Genomic DNA, 27,589 nt, shown 5'->3' with positions numbered 1-27,589 from the left:
TCGCGTCCCGGTTAGCCTCCTGCAGCCCCCAGGAAGCAGCGAGCTCAGGCTTTGCCGGCCGCCGGGGGGGCGGCTGCAGCTCCAGGCCCCCACACCGTGGCCTTGCCTCTACTGAGCTGCTGGCTCTCAGGACTTTCCTTTGCCGACTCACAGATGTCCCGAATCCCACAGGCGGCGTGCCCTGTGATCTCAGGTACATTCTTCCTGGTCATCTCCCAGTTAGAATGACCGTTTAGTGGTCCCAGTAAGGATGTAACTTGAAGGGAACTGCTTCCCTAGTGCTGAGGCGGGGTTTTCCGCAGTCAGGGAGTGCAGTCGGCTCCAGTTCCCCTGTCCTGAGGGAGACGCTCCACCCTGCCGCCACTAGCCATCCAAAATGTACTGCGCGTGGCCCTAGAGAGAGGGCACCGTCTCGGGACTCCCCCATTCGCTCACGGACTCAGGAGAAGGAGTTTTCCCACTGTCTCGTACCCTGTCCCTGCACACTTTAGGGAACTAAATGCAGCCCTGAAATGCCTAAGATGTCACTGAGACCCGCCCAGAAAGCATCCTTTTTGTGGAGAACTGAGCTCGAGGGTGGAAGTGTGTGTGGCCCGGCTGGGGGAGCTGTTCTGTCCTCTCTCAACCCCTCGGGGCAGAATCTGGATGCTTGGGTGCTACAGGCTTGTGGGGCAGATGCAAAGCAGGCCTGACTCCAACTGATCCTGCAATAAAGTGCAGGTTAACCTAGATGAGCCAGCCCCTCAGTAAGCTCCCCACTGCCACATCTAATGCCAACCATGCCTGCCATCAGTGTCTCCTTAGCCGGAGGCCCTTTTCAGCCACCTCTCTCTCCAACCTCCAGATCTCGTCCACTTTGATATCCCCTCCATCCACGTAGAGCTTGGGTCAACGCTCCGCCTGAGTCCCCTGGAGCACATGCGGCGACACTCGGTGACTGAGAAGAGGGACTCGGAGGAAGAGTCTGAGAGCACCGCCCTCTGACCCGGCGCCCACCCCCGCCACGCATGTACATACGTGGGCCCCAGACAGACACACTGCTGGGGCCGCCCTGGGCTGGCCGGTGTTCTCTGCTGGCTCCTCGCTGTCACTGCCAACACGCGGTTGGAGTTTCACAGAAAACTGTCACCTCCAGCCCGTGTGGCAAATGTTGGTGGTGCCGATTTTGTTCCCTTTGGGTGGTGACTTTGGCCTTTTGTTTCATCTTTGCCTTTTGACTTTGTGCCTATTTTGATCCACTTTCAGCCTCCATACCCAGCAACAGCGCTCTCTCCATCGGAGGGCTTGCCTGTCAGAAATGTCCTTTGCAGGGTAGGGGTGAGAGGGAGCGTCGAGTTGCCCGGTTAAACCTGGGGGCCGCCTGCCACCCGTACCCTGATGGCTGATGTCAAGTCCTACAGTATCAGCTTAATGGCTGCAGAAGGGAAGCAGGATAGCAGGGGACCCTTTCACTCACAGCAGGACCGGTTCTGGAATTCTAGAGGTCCTGGGGCACTGACTTGCCTGCTACATAGGGGAGGACCGGCTGGTGGGAAATCTTTAAGGCTGCCCTTAACCCGTGGGCACTAAAATAAATGGCTTAAAATGAAATTCTTTTCACTTCCTAACAATTTTTCCATACTGTGTGACTGAAAGCTCCCTTTACTACCTTATCAGTTTATACTTCTGAATTTAAAAACTCATCTTGAGGGTGTCTGGAGGGCCCAAAGATAGCTCCTCATACACCCCCCAAAACACACTAGATGTCTGACAGTAATTACACCCCTCCAGGATCCCAGGGGCACCCTGCTCACTAGGTACGTGGGGCCCCAGAGCTGCCTCTTCTTTCTGGAGGTCACCAGTGAATAGCAATAATTGTCACCCAAAGCATGTAAGGGAAAGGGAAATGGGCCCACGGAGACACCTGGCCAGCACCACGGGCCCTGCGGTGTGGCGTGCTTCGCTCACCAGCATCAGTCGCTCATCCCTTCTCATGAAGTCCCATCCGTTCTCGGGGAGGAGGGCCAGGAGGGCACTGGGGAGCCAAGTCACACTCTGGGATTAAGGGAGTGATATGCAGATTTGGGTCATGCATGCAAAGTCAGAGCTTAAAATTTTATCCTTTTAAAATAGATATGATATACCTATACATGATATAATATTTGTATATATGAAATCTCTCTATATTTGTTTGAGCCGTTCAATCTAAACCAATGTACAGGTGTACAATGAGAAATTTAAATGCTTAGTTATTTTTCCCAACACAGTGTAAAATAACCCTTCCCTGACAGTGGGATTTGCAAACTTTTGATGTTAACAGCTTTGCTCACTTCCTGGCAAGGGCGGTTCAGTACCCAATTTGTAATGGAGCCCAGGGGTTGAAAGTTACCTTTAAATACATGTACAAATAGTTGTCCAAAGTAATGTTATTAAAATAGATTTATTATCCGTGAGCGTGGCCTTCTTGTTTTAATAATAAGCTGGTGGGAACACGGGACTCGATCTCAGATGCTGCCTAGGAGGACACCTGAGTGCACGGCTAGGCAAGGCCAAGTCTCTGGTCTGTCTCTCTCGTCACCTGAGTTTTTGAAACTTTTTCTATATTCTCCTACATAGGGAGAATACACAAATACATACTAGATTTGTCTTTGAAAATTCTCTCAATTTTCAAGCACTAACTTCAGTGTTGTTAAATCCCAAAAGGAGGGCAAGGGAGCCAGCCTGATGTGATATTTCTCAATACTTTGATGAGCAATGAGTGATTCTCGTTCTCATTATGGGGCAAGGAAGAGCACATCTCCTGTCTCCGTTTTCACCCACAACAGTGAGCAGGCCTGTGTTTCCCTGAGCCACTGTGCAGGCCCAGCATGGCCCTCCTAGTGCGTGAAACCACGCCACTGCTGTGAACCAGGAACAGGCCTGCATTTCCCTGAGCCACCGTGCTGGCCCAGCGTGGCTCTCCCAGCGCATGAAAGCACGCCACTGCTGTGAGCGGCACGACTTGACTTCTGTCAAAAAACTAGACTACTGAAGGGTAGTGACTCCCCAGGGACAGACTCCAAAGGTCCTCGTGCAATCAGAGCCAGCTTCCAGGGCACACAGGGCACCTGGCAGCATGACACTGCACAGGGAGACTCCTGCTCAGAGGTGGCACCAGGACGAAGCAGAGCACTCGGGTTCCAAATGGAATCTTTATTGTGTTCTGTGTCTTTGGAAATACTATTCCTCGAGTCTTGGACACTTAGACTTCACGTCCACAATCCAACGTTCCATGTGAGTTGGCTTATCTCTGGTGTGCAGAGGGAAGAACTGGGCTGAGCAGGCGTGGGCGCACTGTTTTTCCATGTGACTTCTTTAAGTGGCACTCAATTCCAGCTGTCCCTGCTTTCTTCCTTTCGGCAGCCTCCTGTCTCGAGGCTTTGCCAGCACAGGTTGTAGGAGGCGTCAAGCAGGCCAGTCATTACGCAGGGCCCAAGCCCAGGCTTGGCTTCTCCCCACCTCTTCCCGCGGGCCTCACTGTGAACCGTGCCCTCTGGCTCCCACCAGGAAGGAGAGGACACCACGCCGTGCACAGGGCCGAGGACGTGAGCCTTCGAGTTCAGGGTCACTCCCGACCTTCAGTTTGCCCTGACCTTCTTGCTCCGTGGGTTCTGAGGCTCCTCCGCGTGGGCCCGTTTCTGCTGGGGCTCGGTGTCCTGAGGGCCGCCCGCCGGCTCCCTGGAGAGGAGGGCCGCCCGCACCAGCCGCAGCTCCCGCTTCTCCCTGCGCTCCTCCATCTCCTCGATGTCGCCGGCAAACAGGGCTTTCAGCGGGGCAGTCAGCTTGGGCACGGTTGGGAAGTCTCCGAAGCAGACCTAGAAGGCAAGACGAGACAAGGATGCACCTCAGAGGGGCTGGGCTGGAGGCAGGAGCTGGAGTGAAGAAATTGCGCTCACACAGCAGGCACCAGCTCCCCTTCTTTACAACCCTCGTCCACCGACCAAAGCTGGGAGAGAAGAGCAAGAAAGAAAACGCCACGGAGAGAGGCTGGACGCTAAAGAAAGGGGCATGGACTCCCCACTCCTGGCTAAGGGTGGCAAAGCTGAAGGGGCCTCAGGAAAGGAAAGGCAGGCCAGACTCGGAGAATCAAGCTCCTCAAAAACAAACGCTGGGTCATGCCCTGCCCCTTCATTCCGAAAAGCCAGAGGGGCAAGGCCTGGCTTTACCACTCACGAGAGGAGAGAACACGCTGTCTCCCGCACCTGACGTGATGCTCAAATGATGTGACTGTGAACAGCCCAGGCCTCCGAGAGGCTGTCAGTCAAGTCCAGAGACCTGACACTGTTTCTGTCTAGAAGGCCCGTAAAAGGTCTGTCTTGCCGTCAAAGCCAGTGCTGGTCATGATGGGGTGATGGCTAGATCACCCTCCCACTGGCGTGGCCCTGAGCCCGACCATACCGCACGTGGATGGAGTGTGTCTCGCTGCCCTGGCCCCACCCCACAAAACCCACGTGATACCCAGACCTTCATGTGGTCAAAGGCAATTCCAACTTTCTCATTGAAATCGGGGCTGAAGAGGGGGATCTTGGCATAGCGCTGGCTGAAGTGGTTCAGCATGATGAACTCCGCATTCATCCGCATCCCCACACCGATCGCCTGGGAGGTTGTGCTGCAAATAAAGGATCGAAGTAAGGCTGAAGCTCACCCAAAGGGCGGGACTCCCAAGGAGAGGCTGGCCCAGACCCCGACCCCCAGGCTCCGCCTGGGCACCCAGGGAAGGCTGCAGGTTCCTCAATTGGCTCCTCTTTAGCCGACACAAACTCTCCTAAGGGCCAGATTCTTCACACATTCCCCTAAATGAAGCCCAGGCTCTGTGCTGGCTGTCAAACCACCCATCACAGTGAGGGCATCTGAGAAAAAGCAGGGGGCTCCTGACCTGGGGCAATACTCTTGCCTTAAAATCCAGCCACCCAGCCCCCACCTTCCCCTGACGTGGCCTACAGTTTATTCTAGCATATTTCCCTTTCTTTCAAAAACCATGTCTCCCCCCAGAACTTTGCCTAGAGAACTCTGCAGAAATAAAGGCAAACGGCCCAGAAGAGAACTACCCTGGGGTCAAAAGCCCCCATGGGCCTTTGAAGGAAGCAGGCCGCCCGGTGTCACTGTAGGATACAGTCTTTCTCAGGCTGCTCAAAGTGTCACCTGAGGGGAGGTGGAGGGAGTGGGTGACAAAGGCTCAGCGTCCCTGCTACCTATGGGTCTTTTCCATGGCTTCCTCTTCCAGACCATCTTCCAGCGTGGCCTCGTGTATCAGGAGGGTGGCGTTTTTCCCTAGAGGGTAAGCAGAGGCGTCAAGCAGAGCCCTCTCCCTGAGAAGCTCGGCCCTGGGTCCACGCACCTGTTTCCTGGCCCAGCACTCGTTCCCCTGCCCCTGTGGCGGGTCTGCATGTTAGGACGACAACCAGAGGTTGTCAAGTGGGACCAGAGTCGGCTGCCTCTACTCACCCATCTGTACCAGAGCCTCGCAGGGCATGGTGTCCCCCGAATAGACCACCTTCCAGCCGGACGTGTGGACCAGTGCACAGCCAAAAGCATGCTTACAGTGCCGGACCAGGCAGGTCTGAAACTGAAGGAGCAGGCGACCGGCTCGGGCTGTGCTCCCCGCCTCGCCCCCCCACGCCCGCGGCCGCCCCCTTACCTTTTCCAAATCACACGCTCCCAGCAGCAAACTAATCAACCTTTCAACTTCGGGGCTGGAGGCCTCAGCTCCTTTCTGAAGGCATTTGGCAGGAATCATACTGTGAGAAGATAAACATTTAAAAAATAAACGTTAAAACATACATTTAACTTGAATCAAAGTTCACGTCTCTGGCTGGAGAGTCCACAAATCCTTATTATAAAGAAACACAATTTAAATCAGTCAGCAAGACGGGGAAAGAGTAGTGAATTAAAAAGAGCCACAGCAAAAGCCCCAGGCCACCGCGACAAAGCCAACCGGTGGAAGCTGCCCAGGGCGAGGGCGTGGCGGGTCCTGCCCAAGCGGCCCACAGACGCGGCAGATGGACTCCTGCCCCAACGGGAGGACGGGCCAGCTCCCGCCATTCGTCCACCTGGTGTGGGCGGTCTCTGTGCTGGCCACTATTCGGGCACTGTGCCCCGGAACTGTTTCATGGAGAAGTATTGGCAAAAATCTACAAACCAAAACAGAACTGAAGAGAGGGCTGAGAAGAAACGTGTCAAAGAAAACAAACATTTAAGTGGAGACCATCGAATGGTTTCTACCCCCGAGTCAAAGCATGTCACCCTGCTTCTGCCGTCCTGGGCCAAGTCGAGGGAAAGGGTGCCGGGGATATTGTCAGCTGCCCCAGATCAACCTTGAGCTTGTGAGGAAGGCGGGGGAAGACAACAGCCCGGGTGGTCAGGGCGCCCGGACGCTCACCTGACGTGATGTAGAATTTGCTGGCACTGGTTGTGGTACTTCTGGAACCAGGCCTTGAGCTGGGTCGGGGCGACCACCAGCAAAGGGTGAAAGGGCTTTCCCAGAGAAGCCTGAAACAAGGAAATCGGGGCCGCGTCAACAACAGAACATCCCAGTGGAAATGGTCTGGAAGGGCAGGAGGCGAGGCTGTGTGTCATCCAGCGCCACTCCACACGGCAATCAAGTCAGGGCCGCACTCACCAGAGCTCGTTCTCTCTGCAGCAGGATATGTAACAGGCCCTGGGAACGAAGAGGGGGCACGGATCAGCCACGTCCAAACTCGCCTTTGCTCCCACGTTTGGGTCTAGAGTCCTCATCGTGCCAGCTCTCTATCAGCCCCCATCCTCCCGCACCGCCCTGAAATGTCACAGGCAATGTGAGCAGGAAAGGGGGCAGTGGCCCAGGACCCAGCTGCCCCGGAGACCAAGTCTGCTAGCTCCGGCTGAAGCTTCCCCTGAGCAGGCCGTGGAAAAGGCAAGACTCACGGCAAGCTGAGTGAAGACAGCACCCCTGTGTTGCATGACAACAGTCTCTGTTGCAGGCAAACAGAGACAAGACATCTCACTGAGCAGAATGACTGTCCCGGGGTTTTGTAAAGGCCAGGACCTCGCGAGAGATGAGAAACCAAAGCTCCTGGCAAGTGTGGGAAGAGGAGACAGGAGAGCAGCAGGAAAGTGTGGAGCGACTGAGGCAGCACCTGCCCCCCAGACCCTCACCGTGTGGTGATCCGCGTGCAGGTGGGACACAAACACGGCGGCCAGGGTGCCCAGGACCCTGTCCACGTCATCGCCGTAGTGACGGCACAGCTGCCCAAACGTGCCTTCGCCACAGTCCAGGAGCAGGGACTTGTCAGAGCTGCGGAGAAGAGCGAGACTCAGTGCCGACAGGAAAGGCCTCTGGCGGTGGGGAGGATTTGTATTTCAGAGAAGAGCAGGCAGCCACAGCGGTGCTTTCTACGTCCTTCCATAACCTCTCATGCTCTTCCTCTGAGCAGCTTATGTAAACATGAAGGCAATCTTAGATGTCCATCCTCATTATACAAAAGAATTTTTATATAAAATGGAACCCTGAAGCCCTTTAGAATATATAGAAAGCATACAGAGCCACACATATGCTGGGCATCCAAAAACAGTTTATGTGGAATGGGAGGGTAAAACCACTGAATCCTGACGACGACTCTCTGAGGATTTCCAGAGATTTTGGCTGAGTGTGGCCACACCCGCTACTGATAATACCAGAGGCGGGCATGGTGTTGCCTGTCTGGGTAGAGATGTGGTTGCCATCAGATGTCTTTCCCGTTCCAGCAGTTCTGGTGTCCTCGGCCACATCCTCAAAGCCGGACAGTGCGGGATGGGCTGAGATGCTCCTCCGGGAGGGACAATGTGACTGCCGGCTCCAGTCTGGGCTTTGGATTCAGCCAGCCTCAGGCAGGCTCAGGGAGCTTCGATTCTGACAGCCCGTTCAGAACCTCTGCTCCAAGGGGTGAGAATCTTCTCTTCTCCAGGCCTTCGAACTCCTTCTCTGGGAGGAGTTGTGCACCTGGGAGGGCCGCACCCATTTTCAGAGAGAAGCCTCAGAGCACTAGACTTGACCTTTCGGAGATGAGCTGAGTGGGAAGGCCAAGCCAGGAACAGCACCTTCCGATTAACTGCAGCTGGCTTGAGGAGCCCCTTTCAGGGTTTTGGGAGAAGCCCCCTCACAGGGCATCTCTGCCTCGGGAGAAAGCCTGGCCCACGCCGAGCCCCTTTACCGCATTTCCTCAGTCATATGAAAATACGTCCCAGATTCATATATTTCTGATATCAGGGTGCATCTTATACCTGCTGTGTACATTTAATGCATTATTTGGTTGTTCATCATCCACCACAAGCATCTAAGATGACGAAGCAGAATTTAAAAATGAACCTGGTACTTCACAGTCTAACTTGCTTCACGTAGACACCTGCAGAAGTACCATGAACGTTCACAATCCCCGAGTAATCTCTCTCCCAACAATGACACCAGGCAAACCCAAGAGAATCATCCAAAACCATTCACTTGGGGCTGAACACCAAACAAATGCACACTCACCATCAGCAGTAACCATTAGGGACACATACAAGGCAGCAGTGAAGACACTGATTCACATTTGGAATCTGCCACTTACCAGCCATGGCAACTAGAGCCAAGTAACCTCTCTGAGCATCAGGTGACTGATCAATAAAATGGGGAGTTATTCACTGCTTCATAGGATTAACGTGAAAATTAAGTGAGCTAATTTCTTAGCAAGGTGCATAGCATACAGTAAAATCAGCTATTTTTATCACAAGACATAATGGGTGATGAACTTTGGTGATTCCCAGCAGCATAAGTTACCTTGAGGCTATAAAACGTGTTAACGCCCACTACTCCTCTTCTGGGGCATTCTAGCCAAGAAGACAAGCTTACAAGGTTCTATACCATGCATTGTCCAATCAGCCCGATGGGCGGAGCAGGACTTTTGTTCAGAAAATCGGCCTGCTCCTTGATGGAGGGACATTTCCTGGGAAAGCAGTAATACCTTATGTTGACAAGTGTGGAGCTGACGTTGCGAATCTTCATCGGGATGGCAGACCCTGTTCCAAGGAAGATGATTTCTGGATACTGGCTTCTTGTCTCTATGGAAAAATACATGAATGAGTCCATTTCTTCGGGTCAAAAGTGAGCCAGCATTCAGCCATGTAAGGACTAAGTCCAGCTTCCCAGGCTGGGCTGGTGGTCTGACCTGGCACCCAGCCTTAAGTTGGGCCTCCTCTGAGAGGGGCCACAGGCTGTTTGTGGGTAAAGGGCTGTTGGGAGGGAGAGCAGATGAATTCTATAGTCTTTCTTCAAGAGAGCTGCTCTAAGACTTTTAAATGACAAAGGGGACTTCTTTGTGCTATGAACCATCATTGACCTCAAGGGGCTGGTGTCCACCCTGCATCCACCTCTTACCACCAGACCGGCACTTGCTGTGCGTGCACACAACAGCCCTGCCAGGTGGGAAACACCCCACTTTACAGGGGACAGAAGCAGGCTCAGAGGGTCAGCTCTCCAGAGAGCAAGAGGCAGAGCCAGGACTCAAGTCCAGGGAGATCTGGTGATTCCAAAGCCTGTGCCCCTTGCACAGCCTCGCCCAGCCCAAGAGGCCCCAGGTACACATTTACAGGCATGGTCTCAAGGGATCGCTCACACTCAAACCAGAAGTCGAACCACAAACCCAAAGGCAAGTAAGGCCAAGGGAGACAGTCTTCCCCAAACACACATGGGACGGCCAGCACAAGAGGAGGCGAGACCTACACTTCCTGGGGCTGACCGCACTACGGCCCAGCACTGCCTTCTGTTCCAGCGTTCTCTATTCCTATCATTAGTTGAAAATAACACCGGAAAAACGAACTACTGGAGCAGAGGTCACGAAGTTCCCCTAACTACTTTTCCTCATGGAGCACTGAAAGCCCAGCAAGGTGAGGGAGGGGGCCACATCTTCGGTGGATCCCGATTAGCAAAGCCAGGACTAGATCCCAAGTTGGCTGAGTCCCCATTCAGAGTTCTCTCCCAAGTCTCACAGGAGTTCCCAGAACTGCTGCGTGTGCCTCGTAAAGAAGGCCTGGGCGTCATCACCCAACATCCCGATTGAGTCTGGGAGGGGGGCAGGCACTGGTGGTTTTAAATAGAGAACAGAGAAGCACTGGATCAAATAAATAAATCCAGTGAGACTGTGCGTGCTGACGCTCCACTTAGTGCTCTGAACACACGAGCAGGAGGGCAGAGGCCAGGAGAGCGGCTGGTCGGCGGTCTTTCTCACCTGCTGGGGCTGGGCTGTCTTGTGCAGTCTTCCTATATTCCTGCACACTCTCCTGGAAATTGGGGAGCTCCAGAGCCTCGGCTATGAATTCATCAGGATTGCAAGTAACAATGGCATCCCTGCAGGGAGAAAAGCATCTCAGGTGACCAAAGGGAACGTGTGGCCTCAAGAACAGAATCGATTCCTGGAGACAGTCTGCAGGAAGTTCTTCAAATCAAGATTGAAGACTAAAGACTAAGACCTTGGGCAGTTCTGTTCTCTTGCCTTGTGGACCCTTTCTCAGCTTAGTGGGGATCTCAGAGTGGGTTCTGAATGGCTTTAGCTCCTCAGAACATCTCTCGGCTCAAAGCCTGACAATCCCGGCACGACTGACATTTGCTGTGGGGCTGCGGTCCAGTGTAGCATCCCTGATCTCTACCCTAGCATCTAGCATCCCCTGGGGGCCGGGGAGGGGAGTGGGGCAAAATCATCTCGGCTGACAGGCAGAGCCCGAGAGCAGTGGTTTCCATCTAACGCATACAACAAATCACCTGTGAACCTTGTGGAACCGCAGGGCCTGATGCGGGGCTCTGGGGTGGGGCCGAGGCTGCGTTTCTAGCAAGCTCCCGGAGAACACGCTGCTGCTGTCCTGACCTCACTGAGCAGCAAGCCTTGGTTCCGCGGCTCTTCAACTGACTGACACTATAATCACCTGGGAGCTTAGGCAGTGAGTCCCAGGCCTAGCTCTCACGAGTCTAATTCAGCAGGTCTGGGAACTGTATTTTTCACAGGTACAAGGTTTTCACAGGTACAAGGTGAATCTGGAGACTGGCTAGGTTTGTCGATCACAGCTTTATGAACATGTCAGCATATGCCTGTGCAGATGCTGACAAAGGGACAACAGGCTCTCCAAGCCCTAGACACTGTCCGTGGGCCCCAGTCATGCAACCACATAGTCTCTGAAAGAGCCTCAAGTACTCAGCACAACAGCACACAGCACCCAATGAAATCTGGAACATGGCCTATTCTAGTACAGACACCATGGAGTGGACGGGAAGCTGCAAACTCGAAGATTCAGACTTCACATACAGCAACTAGAAGGATGTGCAGCTATGACATACAACTATCTACTGGGGCTTTGGGAAAAAATAAATAAATAAATTATAAAAATTAAAGATGTGGGGCCAGTAAGCACTTCTCACGTGACTAGCTGGAGTGTAAACTGGGAGAGCCTTTCTGGACAGCAACTTACATTTATCAAGTCCCTTAAGGAAGTATCACCCTCTGATCCAGTAATCCCACATCTAAGAATTACCCCAGGGGAACAAAGTTCCACTCAAAGATTTATATATAAGACATTTATTGTTTCATTAAAACAGTAAAAAGTTGGAAATGTTTCAAATGGATAAACATCCTTATCCGGAATACCAATGAAAATCTTGTTACTGAAGACTATATAACGATACAGGAAAGGACTGACAACATGTCAGGCCATCAACCCACATATAGATTTTTTTAATACATCCCCATATACTTAAAAAACACAAAATGTTAACAATCATTATCTTGGGGTGACGGAATTATCGGTGATTGATTCTCTTCATCACACACTTCTTAATGTCTATATTGTAAAACAAGGAACGTGTACCCCTGTTGTTATCAGAGAAAACAATTTTAGAAAAGGATAACCATTGGCCCCAATCTTCTACCTCAACCCAGACTAGGGCGGGCCTGTTGTAGTAGATGAATTTGCAGAGGAACACAGCCACACCCACTCATTTCTGTATTTCTATGGCTCTCGTGCCACCACAGCAGAGTGGAGTAGCTGTAACAGAGACACGGCCTGCAAAGCCTGCAGTATTTATTGCCGGGCCCTATACGAGAAAAGCTGGCCAACCCCTGACCTAGAGCATTCCACGAGCTCAGAGCCACACAGACCTCTGCCACTCCCGCCGGGGACGGAGCTGGTACTTGAGGAGGCATTCACCCCGGACCGTGGGCACACTGAAGCTGGCACCTTCTTCCTGAAAGAGACAAAACACACTCCGTGGAGAGAAAGAGAAGAGGAGAGGCCGGGCCACCAGGGACCATTCTGTGACACTACCTTACAGGGGAAAGTGGCGAGCTGGGGGAAGATGCCGGGGTGGATGAGGTTGAGCTGCGTTTGAATCTTGTGGCTGCGGAGGTTGTGAACCGATGCACAAGTCTCATTCAGGATCAGGTGCTGGGTGTCAGGCCCAAACCTAGGATGAAACAGAATGTACATTCATGGTGTCCTTTAGGGAACATCTCCATCTAAGGGGCAGCACTGGAGATTAGGAGCGGTGATGAAGGTGGAAGCATTCAAAGAGGGTAAGTGACCTGTCCACAAGGATTGCTAATAAATGACCAAACATGATCACACTCCTGTCTCCAAGTCCAGTGTTCTCTCCAAACTCAAGTGCCTTTGGGGTGTGCTGGAGAGTACTAGAAGAAACAAGAAAAGTTAAGACGTTTGGAGCCTACAGCTAGGAAGCTGGAAACAACACGGAGGACGGGGTGGAAGAAGAAAAGGCATAATAAGAGGAAAATAGAAAACATACGTTAAGACTCAAACCCTAAAAGCACTGAGGCTGGAGAGAGCTGAGGAGTAAGCGACTGCCGGGACTAACGAGGAAGGAGATGAAGGGAGACGCTGGGAAGAAGCAGGAGTGGAGGCTGGAACGCCACCCAAGGTTACTACGCGCTCCGAGTGCAACTCAAATAACTCCTTCCACCTGCTGTGGGTCGGCCAGCGACGCCAAGAGCACAAGTCAAGGGATCTCTTCTTTCAGTTCCTACACTGTGGCAGAACGTCTGCCTCACACGGTCAGCGGGAAGATTTAAAAAAACGGAAGGAAATGCAGAGTATTTACCATACTGCCTGTCAAGTGGTGGGTGTTCAATAACCAGAAGCTATTATTTTATACCCGCAGGTTTCTTCTCTAGGATACACCCGTGGAATCCTATTTGTTCAGGCACTGAGAGTGTGGAGGGTGTAAACTGTGTGACCCTGTGCCCCACACAAGCAGGACGTGTATACACGGCGCCACCTAGCGGTGGTATTTCTTCACAAGAGTGGTACAGATCAGTGCTTCCAGAATTCCGGGACAGGAGGAATCCCCGAGAAGGTTCAGGCAAGTGTGGCAGTAAGGGTAGGCAGCACTTAAAAGAGTGAGGGGGAGGACAGAGAGAAATGTGTCATGCCTAGAAGAGCTCCCCCCATGTGTCCTGCTGGGCTCCATACCTCTCCATCCACTGCTGGTATCTGCTGTCCGCAAGCACACACTCTGGGGCCATGTGAACCACCAGGGCCACAGGGGCGTCGGCCTTTCCTTGGTACCTGGCGGAAGGAAGAGTGGGCTTTGCTTTGTAAAGTGACACAAACTCAGAACATGAGCAAACAGGACTGTGCAGCCAGGCAGGGCACCGCTCTGCTCTCTCTCAGGGGAGCCTGACAGCCTTCACGCCCTGGCCAGGCTGTCCTCGGCTGCTCTGAGGTGCCGGAGGATGGCGGAGCCCCGGCGCTGACCCGGGATTCGTCTATTCGGCAAGCTCTGGGGTTTCCCACCGGCCTGCCTGAGCCTTTCTCAGGGCTGTGCTGCAGGCCCAGGCTCTTCCTGTCCCTCCTTTCTCCAAGCTAAGACCTGCACAGCAGAACAACAGCTCTCCCTGCCTCCTCCTGCTCCCTCGCCTTTATCTTTCACGCATTTCCACCACTAAGTCTCTTGCACCTCCAATTCCACCTTGGCGTCTGCATCTAGAGGACCCGACACACAGGGATGGAAAATTAAAATCATTTGTTATTCTACCATCTAGAGAGATAATCACTTACTAACGTGCTAATGTGCTTCCTTCCAGTTCCCTTAAAAAAATACATATAGTAACTGTTTTTATCTACCCTCACACACACACACACACACACACACACACACGGGGGTCCACAGGCCATGTATTTAAACCTGACAGCAACACCCAACAACCAATGCCCATGGCTCTCAGCTCACACCTGGTCACAGTGAGTTGAAGGAGCTGTGCTGCCCATGACTTGATTAAAACACAAAGCCCGTGTCACCAGGGTACCCAAATTCACCCAAAAAGAATCAAGTTGATTCCAGGAAGAACTTCTAACACTAACTTAAAACAGGTATAGATGCCCCAAAAGATCTGTTCTGCTAAATAGACAAAAACAATAAGCGAAAAAACGTAAATAAACATTAGGAATGGGAAAAATACAGATAGGATAAACGATTAAGAATGGGAGAAAAATTAAAACTAGACATGTGGGTCAAAGATTCTACCCAGGATCAAAGCTGAACTGCAAAATGGGTCAACTTTTTTGGAGGACAAGAGAGAATGGCACTCAGGCCATCAGAACAAAGATGCTCCCAGGCTGAGATTCTGTCCCTTAACCCAGACCCTTGACCAAGACTATCTCAAATACCTCAGACCTCCCTCATCAGATTCAATACAGGTAAGTGAAGAACATTCATTTAGGTAAAAGCAATCCAAATAATGATTTGGGCTATTATTTAGAACTCAAGAAAGTTCTAGAATTTATCCTAGACTTAGAACTCTAACCGGCCATTGATTTTCTAATCTGTAGCTATCTCTGATTTTCAGTGTTTTCTAATTTCACTTCAAGGCTGTGTTCACCACGAAGCCCACCAACCACCAGTAGCTTTGTATATCCTGCTGGTAGGATGGAGCCTAAGATAGGAGTCTGGCTTCGGCATTTCATTCAGACGGTGGGCTTTCCCAGAGACATGGCCCTACAGCAGGAGCAGCCACGGGCAGGCCAGACGCCCTGTGGATGCGGCTGGGCTTTGTGAGCACTGTGTCGGCTCTCACTCTCCCACCCTGGAGACCCCTCTTTACCTCTTGAAGGTGGCATTCTCACAGATGGGTTGAACGAATCCTTCGTCTGGACATTCTACCACAACAAAAGCAAGACCAGGATCTGGAGGAGTACAGATCTCTTCAGGCAAAATCTGCAAAATCAGTGGGGTCATGATGCTCTCCCAGAGCAGTTACAGCTCAGCAAACATATCGAATGGCTGCAAGTCAACTGCTGACATTACATAATCCCTACTGAGCAAGCAGAAAACCAAGGTAAGGTTCACCACCCACACCTTTCCTGCTCTCTCTGCTTATACCTAGGCAGCTAGCTTGCAGAGGGCTTTTCAAACCTAGAGTGACCAGGAAGCCAGGCGTGACATTCAAGGTTCTCTCAGGTCTGTCGTCATTGGTCCTAATCCTTGGATGCCAGAGAAAACATCTTGGTGAAGAACACAGCGGCATCCTTTGGGCCATGCACCCAAATTCCATCCTTATGGGACCCATTGTTGGATGCTGCCCCAAGCTCAAGTACGAGGGATAGCATCCATCCCGTTAGGAGGAGGACCCCCAGATCCTCAACAGACAATCTACAGAAATACCCAAACGCAGCCAGTGTTGATATGCAGGGCAAGTCTAGATAAGGGACCCCATTTTATCATTTCGCCAAGTGATGGAAATCTAAGCTGTTCCACTCCCCTCAAAAGTGATGTAGGACCTGAACCAGACAGTGACTCTGTCCAGCGTTCCAGACCCTACCTGTACCTGCTGAAACATCACGAAAACAGGGCGTCTCACCTCTCTGCCCTCGTAAGTGACACTTTTCCCGTCCTTGACAGCAGCAATGATGGGAGCAATGGCAGCTGTCCCACTGAAATGAAGAGGCAAGCCCTCTGTGAGAGGGAGCTTTAGGAACAAAGGCACACCCGTGGGGCCCCAACAGCCACGCCCCCGACACTCACACTGGGAGGCCCAGCTCCTTTGCTTTGAGCACCAAGAAGTTTCCTTTCTTCAAGTGAAGCTGCAACAAAGAGAAGGTAAATGTAACTTCGGCGACTAAAGAAGCAGCTTGGTTTTTCTCAATTTTCATAAAAGTGCACCTTTCTGGTTTTATTCTTTAAATTAACATTATTTTCGTACAATTTATTCAAGTGCAGGTCAGGCTTCTGCTTTCAGGTAAAGGATACGACCTTCTGAAGAAGTCTTTTATTTTGAAATGCTTCAGTCCTAACAGCTGAATGCTTTCAAACAACTTCTTATAAGTTCTGTAAAGTGCAATCCATTTCCATATCAAATAGCAAGTATCCTTCAAGTACCCTTGAGCAGAAACACTGTGCTGCTCTCATCCTGCACTCATGCATCAATAGCTAAGGGAGCATCACTAGAACACTGTCTAACAGAAACGATCATGCAAATCACTGTATAACACAACATTCCAGTGACAGCGATGGGGGACGAAAGTACGGATGATTTTCCTCCTGTTTTTCACATATTTGTCAATATAGTGCTGCTGCTTTTATACTGGAGAAAACTTATAATAAAAAATTCCCAATATGCTCTTATTATGTTAGAGGGGCAAACAACAATCCTCTCACAAAACCTCATAATCATCATTCTGCACTTAAAGACTTCCGTACAAACATTTTTTAGATCTACACATTTCATACATAATAATGGAAAAAAGTCAGAAATGGCATACGATGTTAATAAGTCTCTGAATGTTGAATTATATTTGATTTTCATTTTCTTCCCTAGATCTTTATAAGGAAATTACTCTTGGGCAAAGTCTCCAATTTAGATCCTAAAGTCTTATTAAGATTCTAGAATTTTCTGTCTTGGAAAACATTATCCTGGAGGATTACAGCTCAAGTGTGTGCACATAACACAAAGGTGATAGAGCTTAGATGACATCTTTAGATAATGACATTAACAAGCACTGTTGTGACCAACATTCCCTCCACAGACCCAAATGGATTTGAGGATGGAAGCTAAATATTTCTAATGTTTAACAGGAACTTACAGACCTAAGGCAAGCAAAACCCATCCCTCCACTACAAGCTGAATTCAACCCATGGAGAAACCTGTTCCCATCTGAGGAATGAGGAGTATTTGGAAGACAGATGAGACCCAGAATGCAAGTGTACAAGGCTCCGGGCAGGTGCACAGCTGTCGGAAGCCCATGCTCTCCTCTCAGATAAGAGCTTCTGAGGCCCTCAAATGCACAGCCTATTTTCTCCCACCTCCCAGAAGTTGAACTACCTCGACTTTACTGCCTTCCAAACCCTTAGCCGAGAAGCAGCAATTACAAGAGGGAAAAGCGGCTACAGGCTGACCCAGTGAGAGGAGCTCTCAGAAGCACAGCAGACAGCAAAGGAGTCAGAAGAGCCAGCAGCAGCCTGCGGCTACTTAGCGTCAGAGCCCACAGCTCCCAGAAACAGCGCACCTGGCAGAGTTTATAAGGGCCTCGCCCCTATCAGGCAGAACACATTTCATCATGCTCGATGTAATCTATCTAGGAAGGATGGAAGGATCTAATACAATTGAAAGATTTATACCATATAAATTACTTTAAGAAATTTTGTTGCCTAAAAACTCAGAAATATACAAAAGTGTATCGACAATAGTACTTAACTTTGATAAAAATTACTATTATTTAAATGATGGAAATGATACTGACAATGATCTTGCAATTAATAACTAATATTACTACTGCCCTTTCATAACTGTTTCCACTTCTTGGTGTTAAAATTTAGATGAAAATTACAAATATATTTTGAAATCAACATTACTTCTTAAAAAAAACAAAGCCCACAAAAAAGATAATGTATACCCTTACCACAGATTAAAGTGTTGCAGATTATAATAAAATTTTAGTGCAAAGTCCTATTAAAAATAAGCCATTAGTCAGATCTTAAAAATACCTTATTGTAATAAAATTTTCATAGAATTTGACCGATTTCAGATTTGCAGATCTAGGCCTTTGTGAATGCCAGCCAATATTAAAATTAGTCCAATGTTAGCAATTTAACAGCTACAGTAAAATGATATAAACCATAACAGAGTTGAAGGAGTCTGAATAAAGGCCTGATTCATTTGAAGAAAGACAAACAAAGCTGCCTTTATTTCTCAAGTGCACGAGGACCGAACATAGCCAAATATAAAAGAATATACAGGTAGACCGACTGTCGCTGGAAGAGAATCTGAAAGTATATAAGAGTACAGGGGGTAAACTGAGAAATAGGGTGTCTGTGTTTCTTCTTGGCACACGTGACTTAGGAGGTGCTACCTTCGAATTACTGGAAAAGTGCAAAGGTCACCATGCACACGCTCACTTAAAGTCAGCAGAAGGGTGCTTACCTTACAGACAAAAGCTACCACCAAGGAGGGGTCCCGGCCACCTATTTTCCGGCTAACACCTGAGGAGAAACAAATCTGATTACAATAAGGTAAATGTGAAGGTTTATAGGCTTCGCAGATCGAGGATCATCTGACACCTCATTCGACTTCACACAAAATTAAATGGACATAACTGTTCCAACACAAAGATCGAAGAAAACTCTAGTATCCTTTCTCCAGCAGACTTTTTCTTATTCCTACTCATGTTGAGATCTGAGTAAACGAAAAATGCAGAACTCCAACCAGAAAAACTTTAGAATGGCAAGTGAAATATTTAAAAAATGACAGTTTACCTAGAAGTGGAGAAGAGAGAAAAAATAAGTTGTAATGTGCTTTATGAACAAGCATAAGAATATGTGAAATAACACAAAAGCTAAAAGGCTTGCAGAAAAAAATACGTCAGTCTTCACCCGTGCCATCCAAAAAAGGACGGCTTCTACAGTGGGCCTCTTCCTGTCAACAGACTCGACCTCAGGGCAGAGAGAGGAACTTACTGAGCCTTGCCCAACACTGGACAACAGACTCCTTAAGCAGTCCAATTCCTTTGATACATCTAATCTCAGAATTTTAATTCAGTTTGCCAGTAGGTTGTTATTATGGAAGAAAAGGTGCAGATCCATCATTGATGACTGTTTTGTCAGCTTAGCAGTTATAGCTTCTGCATTCATGAAAAATTAATTTGCATTAATGCTGTATTAATGAAAAACACAAAATCCTCTGTATGAATCAGTTTGCCAGGCCCTGCTCTCCTCTGGGTAAACTGAACACAAAGCTTGGGGGCCCACCAAGGGCTGCAGGCTGGCCACTAAAGCTCCATACTACCCCCTTTACAACCCTACTCACTCTCCTCACAGGCCAAGTCCTAACGTGTCAAGAAAAAAGGATCTGTTTTACACACAGAGCTTTCTTATGATAACGATTCAAATTTAGAGCATTAACGAGTAATGGATTACAAAAACAGAATCCTCTTGACAGTGTACTGTTTTGCTCAAATACCATTACCATCTGGAAGGTGCTGCTCATTTTCAGTCGACCCAAGGTCTGAAGACCACTCTGGACTGAGCCGTTCCGGACTCGGTGATGGCTGGCGCCCTCCACACCTCTGTTCACCTGGTTGGTATAGGAAACAAGCAAATTACCCACCACGCAAGGCGAGCTCCCAGCCAGCGCCCAGATGCTGACACGTGGGAATGCCGGGTGCCCATTACATCAGCACATCATCTACTACAGGAGTAAACTATCACCTCCCCACCCGGTCCCTGGGCTGCATCTATGTCTCTCTCATCTTTCCGTGTCTGCTCAGCTCACAGCCCTGACTACAGCAGGAACTCAACAGTGTTTGCTGACTAAAAAGCATGCAGATAGTAGGCTGGTTTATTCATTATCATCACTCAATAAACAGATCTTGGCCCAAAGGTTACCCATCTCCATGGAAGCAGCATCATTTTGCAGTCAGTTAAGTCTCAAGGTCAAGAAAAAAAAAAAAAAAAAATCACTGCTCTAAGAAGCTGACGCACAGCTGCTGGTCTCCCAGAGGCTGCCTGCTCACGCGTGCTCGTTCCTCTGCTGCCGGGCACCGGGGAACGCCACCAGCACGCTGCGCGAGGTCAGCACGGATCACACTACATACATACAAGTAAACCGCCACGTGCTGGGGCGGGAGCAACAGGGTGCTAGAAGGAACAGGGGAGGGACCCAAATCAGGCTGGTGCTGGCGCTGGGGGTGAGGTCAGGGAAGCCATCTGACCAGGAGGGAGCCAGGCAAGGAGAGTTCTGACCAGACCAGCCGCCTCCCTGGCCTCTGAGCACTGTGCCTCTGCTCGAACCACAGCCTTCTCTCTTCTCGAACCCTTGCCTTCTCCCTTCTCCTACCCGTGCGTCAGTGCCGGTCTCGTGGCCTCGTCAGGGCCTGGACTTCTCTGGCCTTTGTTGGGGGCTCTTGTCTACACCCCTACAGCACTTGGCAAACGTCAGACCAGTCAGCACTGCCAAGAACATGGCCCAAAGGCTCTGCATTCTCCACACAGGAGGTAAAACCTAACATGGAGTGTGTTTAGACAGACGCAAGAACGACACTGACACGGCAGGACTGATGTGTAGACAACCTGTCTCTAGATCAAAACCACATCATCTGGCCCTGGGACCTGAGCAGGTTTGTGTGCCCTTCTGACCCCCTAACAACACTTCTACTAGCCTACTGATAGTATTTATAAAAAAGTGTTTATCTTTGCACACCTCTCCAAAATCCTCTCATCAAAGGAGGGTTCTCACATCCGTGGCAAATAAACCCCAAGCAATGAATGCACCAATCTGAGACCACCGCTTAACTCCATAATATTCCAAAGTATATCCTTAGCATTCTCTATGAGTTAAACATGTCTGTCCGTAAGATTATAAGCTTAAGATTATAAGCTCCATCTCTTAATTCCTCAGCTAAATTTCTGAATCATGCTCAAAACACAAATCCAGGTACACAAAGCCAGTACTGAAGCGGTTTCTATGTTCACCCACGCCTTCCTCACCTAGGACCTCCTCCTCCGCCTCCTCCTGGGAAATGTGGCTTCCATACTCACTGTATATGGGGACCTGGAAAACTGTCATGGTCTCATCCTTGTATTCTGGAGCAGAGTGGGGCCGCACAGCTACGAGAAAAGACAACAGGACAGTGGCTGCATTAGCAAACACGTGTGGAAATTAACTTCCCAGATCACCAACCACAAGCAACTGAACTGCTTTGGAATTTTGGAAGGAATTTGCACTAAAATCAGAATTTCTGAGTAAATTAGAGTTTTTAGGAAAGAAGCAAAAATATATTTTCATGAGTCATTAATATTTACTACAGCCGAATGAGAAGACATATTATGATCAATGGTGACTACTCATTTAAAAAAAAGAAACCAGGGCCGGCTCTGTGGCTTGGCGGTTAAGTGCGCGCGCTCTGATGCTGGCGGCCCGGGTTCGGATCCCGGGCGCGCCCCAAGGCACCACTTCTCCGTCCAGCGCGGGGCCGAGTCCCACGTACAGCAACTAGAAGGATGTGAACCTATGACATACAACTATCTGCTGGGGCTTTGGGGGGAAAAAAATGAATAAATAAAATCTTTAAAAAAAAGAAACCAATACTCAAATTTAAGACACACAAGTTAACACAGAGCATTGTGAGGCCAGAGAATCTGTCATCTCAACTCTAAAAGCTGGTATACACTTTCAAATAAAATATTTGCGTTTCTGGGACTGGCCTGCTGGCACAGCGGTTAAGTGCGCACGCTCTGCTTCAGCGGCCCGGGGTTCGCAGGTTCGGATCCTGGGCGCGCACCAACGCACCACTTATCAAGCCATGCTGTGGTGGCATCCCATATAAAGTAGAGGAAGATGGGCACAGATGTTAGCCCAGGGCCAGTCTTCCTCAGAAAAAAAAAAAATTAAAAAAAAATATTCGTGTGTCTGTAGAAGAGGAGCATTAACAAGCCAGAGATGCACACTGCCTCCAGGGCGGGCCCTGCTGCCATCCTCTGTTAGGCCTTTTCCCATCAAGACGCCATGTGCCTCCCAGCACAGCCTGAGCTGCTCACACCCCCTCTTCCTACTGCAAGGAATTCAAGGCAATTCAACTACGAGAACCACCTTGAGGACCAGGGCAGGAGCCTCGGTGCTGGAATGGAGACCACTTCCTGGCATACATGGGGCATGTTGCAGTTTTAAATCACTCCTGCCTGTGAAGTCTATATTTGGGGGCCATGAGGTGGGGGCATAGTAAGTGCAAGAGGCAATATTTAAAAAATTCATCTCATGCTGATGAAGCATTTGATTTTAAGGTTTAATTTAGGTCAGTTTTTATGGACTCTGAATTTGAGAGTCTGGGGCATATGGGAAAGAAATGGCAGATAATGAGTCATCATCAAGGACATACCCAGGTCTATTCCTTTCAATGGACCAGAAAATATTTTGATAGCTTCTAGGTAGTTCTCCTGAAAAAGGAAAATAAAGACGTGAGCAGTTATGGTTGCACAAACGCAGAACACAGTAACGTCTTCCAGTGCACAAGAGGTATCAATAGGTATTAACATAAAACTAAGTTCTGGAAGCATGTGGAACTTCCTTTATACAAACATTTACTAAGTGTTTACTCTGGGTTAGATGCCAAGGATTTAGCAGTAAGAAGGAGGTGGTATCCCTGCCCTCATGAAACTGAGAATGGAGTGGAGACAACAAACGATGACACAGACAACAACTTAGTGGTTGTTGTGCTAAATGCTCTGCTAAGGAAATGAAAAGTGCAGGGAGCTGGGACACAACCTGTCTGAGGGTCAGGGCTACTCCTGAGCAAATGACCTTTTAGCTGAGCCTTGAAGGTTCAGAAGGATCCAGGCAGGGATGAGAAGAGGCAGAGGGAACCAGTGTACGGACAAAAGCCCGAGACGGGAAGGGGCTTCAGTGAAGAGCTAAGAGTGGGCCCGGGGAGCTCCAGCATGGTGACTTGGATAGAGATGGAAGCATGGGTGAGGGCCAAGGTCCACAGGACATGGAGGCCATATTAAGGTGTGTGCATGGACCATACTGCATTGGAGAACCCCCTTGAAGGGTTTCAGGATGGAAGTGCCCTGTCTGCAGTTATCCTTTAGAGAGGTCCCTCTGGCCGCTGTGTGTGGATGATTACAGGGACGCAAGAATGGATATGGGAAGCTATCATCATAGACAGGTGTAGCAGAGAGAGATGATGAAGGCCTTAATGAGATGGAGACAAACAGACAGAGTTGTGGCATTATTCTGGAGACAGAATTAACAGGACTTGGTGTTTGGTTGCCTTTCACCTGAAGAACTGGGAAATGAACTGTTATATTCAACAGTTTTAACAATATGCACACACCTTCTCAGCAGTGTAATAAGCTGGTCTGGAAGGTATGATGATGTCTGAAATTTAGTAAATAAGTAAGAATAAAAGCTAACATTTGTTGTGTGCCCACTTGGTATGAAACATCTAATAAAGGGATTTAGTGCTCTAATGTGTTACTTCATTTAATCCTTAAAAACTCTATGAAACATTATAGCCATTTTACAGATGAACAAACTGAGGCTCCAAGAGGTAAAATAATTTGTTCAAGGTCATACGGTTATTCAGGTTTTGGACTCAGGTCTCTTTAACTTGAAAGGTGAAGTGTTATCTCTGGAGGGCAGAAGACTGATTCGTAAAAATGGGAATTCTTGTTACTAACCTTAAAAAAGGAGGGGTTACCTTGGAAAGCTGAGTCAAGAGAGACTCACCAGTTGTGGAGGTCCAGAAAGTACACACTTTGGAAGCCCGGTTTCCTTTAAAGTAAGAATCATTCCTAAAAAGGATGAATAAAATCAGATCTCTCAGCACCTTGGCCTGCAGTGGCAGCCAGGAGGAGCACTCCTTACTGAACTAGCTATTCATCTATTTATCCTCATTCCAGCCTCTAACAAGTTGTCACGGAACATGTACCGAACAGAAGCGATGCTAGCTAGAAGTACAAGGGACACCAAATAGTCCTTAAATGCCCCTAGCACAGGCAGGGCTGATACTAGGGTGAGGCAGTGAGGCACCTAGGATGTAAGTGAAGAGATGGCCTTCAACTCAGCACCCTAGGCGCCTTGCCTGCCTCACCCTAGTCTCAACACTGTGAATGGGACCGGTTCAACACACCACTCCTACCTGTCCACATCACAAAGCTTACAGAATTTGGTGGCAACACAATGTTGACCTTCCTATTGGTGGATGTGAATAATGGGGTAATCTGGATAATGGGTATCTGTGTGTAGCTGCCGATGGTCTTGATATTAAGTACATTTACTATAATCACCACCACTACATCCTCCGGTTTACTGTCACATATCCCCAGTTCAGCGACTAAATAAATGAAGTAGACGGTAACACTTGGAGGCAGTATCCATGTTAAAATCTGCTCTTCTGAGTCACAGCTTATGATGCTCTGTGCTGCAGCTGCCTGGGCTGGCATAAAAAGATTTCCAGCTCCCCTGGACTCAGAACATGGGCAAAAAAAAGGCAAGGCAGGTTAAAATCCCAGAGACTTCCCTCCAGCCTCTGACCCCAGAAAGAATATACTTACCACACAACCCCCCAACATTACACCAGTGCATCCGAGTGAGGAATATGTTGTCCAAACGAGCCACCTTCAGCCTAAGAAAGCGAAACATTTGAGCAGGACTAAATGGATGCGCCAGGAACCCTTCCTTCTGCTATAAAAACACTCCTGCCTCTCATCTCAGCTTTCAAGTCTCTTAATCATCTCCACCCCACAAGAAAACGGTTGACTCACTTGTGCTCCTGCATGAGTCGCTGGACGCCTTCTCCACAGTTGAAGAGATACCTACAGGACGAACATTACACAAGATACTCAGAAGATTCTCATCTGTTAAATCTCTGACACTGTTTAGACGCTGATTGTACGTACACTCTGGGGATAAAAAACTGAAAACCCATGTTGTACCACCGGGCGGCATTTCTGCGATTAGGATGCTAGGTTGGAGACTGGAGGCCTGTGTAGGCTGGCGTGCGGTGACATGGGTTCTTTCCTCCATCACCTCCTCACCAGACCTGTCGACCCCACACCCAACTGTGAGGCCCGGTCTCGGGGTGCAGGGGAGGGGGTGCGGCTCAGAGTACCAAGAGCGAACTCGGGAGCCAAGGGCTGGGAAGAGGACACGTACATCCAGGTCTGAAGTGCTTCAGGGGCTCCCGGAAACTATACGCACGTAGGATGTAAGGAATCTAGGCTCTCCCACCCACCAAAAGACCAAGATCGGCTGCAGGAGTGACACCCCACACGTGTGCAGAAAGGGTCAGGGAAGCCCAGGGATGCTCCCGAGCGAGCAGCACGCAGCGGGGGCGGGGCTCGGTGAGGGGACGCCGCGGAGGCCCGGCCGGACCCCGGGCGCGGCGCACTGACCGGTTGTACTCGGAGAAGACATAGAGCGCGGAGCCTGCATCCCGGCCGCCGGCCGCCACCACCTGCAGGTACACGGTGTTCGGGCCCCCGGGCTCCCACGACGGGCCGCGCTTCTCCCGCGTGCGCAGGTGCCGCAGCGGGTCCTTGGGCGGCCGCTGGCGGCGGGCGGGTCCCTGCGACATGCTGCGCCCAGCCGCGGCCCGCAGCAGCAGCGAACGGAGAGCCCACATGCGCCAGCCTCCACCCGGCCTGGGAAGGCAGCCGGTCGCCTCGGTCCGCGTGCCCCACGCACCGCCCCTTCGCCCCTCGTGGCAGGCCCAGCCAATCAGCGCGCCGCAGGCCGAGCTGCCCGCCTACGCGAAGCTGTGCGTCCAATAGAGAGGAGCCTGGCCGCTCCGGACTTGTCAATTGGCGGTGGCCATAGAGTGGAGGAATGCTAGAGCGTCCTGGACGGCCCCGCCCCTTGCCTCTTTCCGGCTTTCCCCGCGTCAATTCTGTCCGGAAACCGTCCTTCGTCCTTCGTCTGGGGCGGGACTTCCGGGAGCGCAGGGCCCTGACAAGCAATACCGGTAAATGAGCGGGTCCTTGGAGTTTCGAGTTGCCCTGGGGTTCGAGCCCCGTCTCCGCCAGCTGTGAGCTGTCCCCCCAGGCAAGTCAACCCCTTGGGGCTCTGGTTTGCTCTTGCTTGTGGTTGTTGTTAGGATTAAATGTGAGGAGATAAATTATATTGAGCTTTAGCGTAGGAGCCTTCGCTAATTTTATATCCCTTGTAATTCGTATGAGTACGTGTTTGAAATGATTGTCTTTACTGGCTTTCGGGAAGAAAAGCAAGAATAGTTAGGGGTTAAGAGAACAAGCTCTGGGGCAAGAGAGTCGTTTATTAGTGGAGTGCTCTTGACCTCTCTGAGCCTCAGTTTCCTTATCCGTAAAGTGGGGATGGTAACAGTACCTAATTAATAAAGTTTTTAGAGTTAAATCACCTAACAATGTATTGACAGCGCTTTGAGTGGCGCTGGCACAGAAGAGGCACTCAGTGAATGGTAGCAAAATTAAAAGGGAAATAAAATGTTTCAACCCACATAAAATAGATTTAAACAAACCACGATGGCTAAAGAAATGCTGACATCACAGATGTCCCCACACAAGCCCTTTGAAAAGCAGAAAAAGGGCTACTGTCCCCTTACATAGGGGAGGATTTCTCGCTGAGAGAGATCCCAGTTAAAGCCACGAGAAATACAAGGAGCTTCCTTAAGTGGGGAAGGTTATTTACCAGGAATGTGAAACTGGTTCTACGGAAGATTACCACGCCAAGGTGTAGAAACGTATTTTGAACTTGATGTAACCTTCCGGGTGAGGGTCAGGAAAACCGCCCATCCGCTATTTTCACCTTTGGAGGGCTTAAACGCTGGAGAGATTATGACACTATTGAGGGCATCATGCTAAATGAAATAAGACAAAGACAAATAATGTATGATCTCACTTATATATGGAATCTAAAAAAAACTGAATTCGTAGAAACAGTAGATTGGTGGTTACTAGGGGCTGGGGGGGTGGGGGAAGTGGGTGAAGGGGGTCAAAAGGTACAAACTTCCAGTTATAAGATGACTAAGTTCTGGGGATCTAAGGTGCAGCATGGTGACTGTAGTTAACAATACTGTATTGTATACTGGAAAGATATTAAGAGAGTAGATCTTAAAGGGTCTGATCGCAAAAGAAAAGGAAGTGTGTGGTGATGGATGTATTAACTAACCTTATGGTGATAATCATTTCACAGTATGTACTTATATCAAATTGTTACACTGCACACCTTAAACTTATGCAATGTTATATGTCAATTATATTTCAGTAATGGTGGGGCGGAAATAAAATCAACTCTAAACTTAAAAAAAATTAGGAAGTTTAATAAAATACTGATTTTGCCCTTGATGACTACTTTGATCTTTTTTTTAATATTAAATTCCACACTAGAAAATTAATTTTGGTTCTTCTGTTTTACTGGTTCCCTAGGCTTATCTCTGTCAGGTCATCCCAAACTGCTTATACCTTTAAAATATAGGAAGCATCACTTTTGGTCATCTGCTTATGTAAGATTCAGGGAGCTAGATGAAGAAGTTAGGGAAGGCTAGGGTGGTTATCAGGTTGTTTCCAAGGCGCAGTGTGCCTTTCCACACTGGGTCATAGTTTTATGCCTGG

At 49.5% G+C, this 27,589-nt stretch overlaps 2 protein-coding genes across 4 annotated transcripts in view; one reads left to right on the top strand and one right to left on the bottom strand.

Annotated features, from left to right (window-relative positions):
* Nucleotides 1-2,430, top strand: part of ARHGAP44 (Rho GTPase activating protein 44) — a 182,641-nt gene extending 180,211 nt beyond the window's left edge. For all 3 annotated transcript variants that reach the window (XM_087440408.1, XM_087440409.1, XM_087440410.1), the window contains one exon: nt 845-2,430. In XM_087440408.1, coding sequence (XP_087296534.1) covers nt 845-984 — 140 coding nt within the window. In that variant the 3' untranslated portion in view covers nt 985-2,430. The remainder of the gene's footprint in view (nt 1-844) is intronic.
* On the bottom strand, nt 2,401-25,669 carry ELAC2 (elaC ribonuclease Z 2). Its single transcript, XM_087440411.1, has 24 exons — nt 25,397-25,669; nt 24,767-24,817; nt 24,557-24,627; nt 23,730-23,794; nt 22,378-22,435; nt 21,041-21,109; nt 19,470-19,577; nt 18,429-18,487; nt 16,034-16,092; nt 15,870-15,942; nt 15,114-15,226; nt 13,483-13,578; nt 12,322-12,460; nt 12,156-12,241; nt 10,239-10,357; nt 8,976-9,072; nt 7,153-7,291; nt 6,638-6,676; nt 6,398-6,507; nt 5,657-5,756; nt 5,464-5,584; nt 5,211-5,289; nt 4,483-4,627; nt 2,401-3,833 (listed from the first exon to the last, which is right to left on the bottom strand). Exons 1-24 carry the CDS (start codon nt 25,624-25,626, stop codon nt 3,597-3,599), a joined length of 2,463 nt encoding a protein of 820 aa, XP_087296537.1. The 5' UTR covers nt 25,627-25,669; the 3' UTR covers nt 2,401-3,596.
* Nucleotides 25,670-27,589: the final 1,920 nt, after the last annotated feature.

This window comes from Ceratotherium simum, chromosome 16 (assembly GCF_057802395.1).
Source record: "Ceratotherium simum simum isolate JZ-2026a chromosome 16, ASM5780239v1, whole genome shotgun sequence".
Lineage (NCBI taxonomy): Eukaryota > Metazoa > Chordata > Mammalia > Perissodactyla > Rhinocerotidae > Ceratotherium > Ceratotherium simum.
This window is presented reverse-complemented; position numbering and strand designations above follow the sequence as displayed.

What these genes read in the sequence shown, in the direction of transcription:
- ELAC2 (XM_087440411.1), bottom strand. Translation starts at nt 25,626, where the DNA reads ATGTGGGCTCTCCGTTCGCTGCTGCTGCGGGCCGCGGCTGGGCGCAGC. An exon ending in TCACTTACGAGGGCAGAGAG is followed by an intron (nt 15,227 to 15,869) that starts GTGAGACGCCCT and finishes CTGATTTTGCAG; the next exon opens with ATTTTGCCTGAAGAGATCTG. An exon ending in TACCAGCAGTGGATGGAGAG is followed by an intron (nt 12,461 to 13,482) that starts GTATGGAGCCCA and finishes GTTTCATCCTAG; the next exon opens with GTTTGGGCCTGACACCCAGC.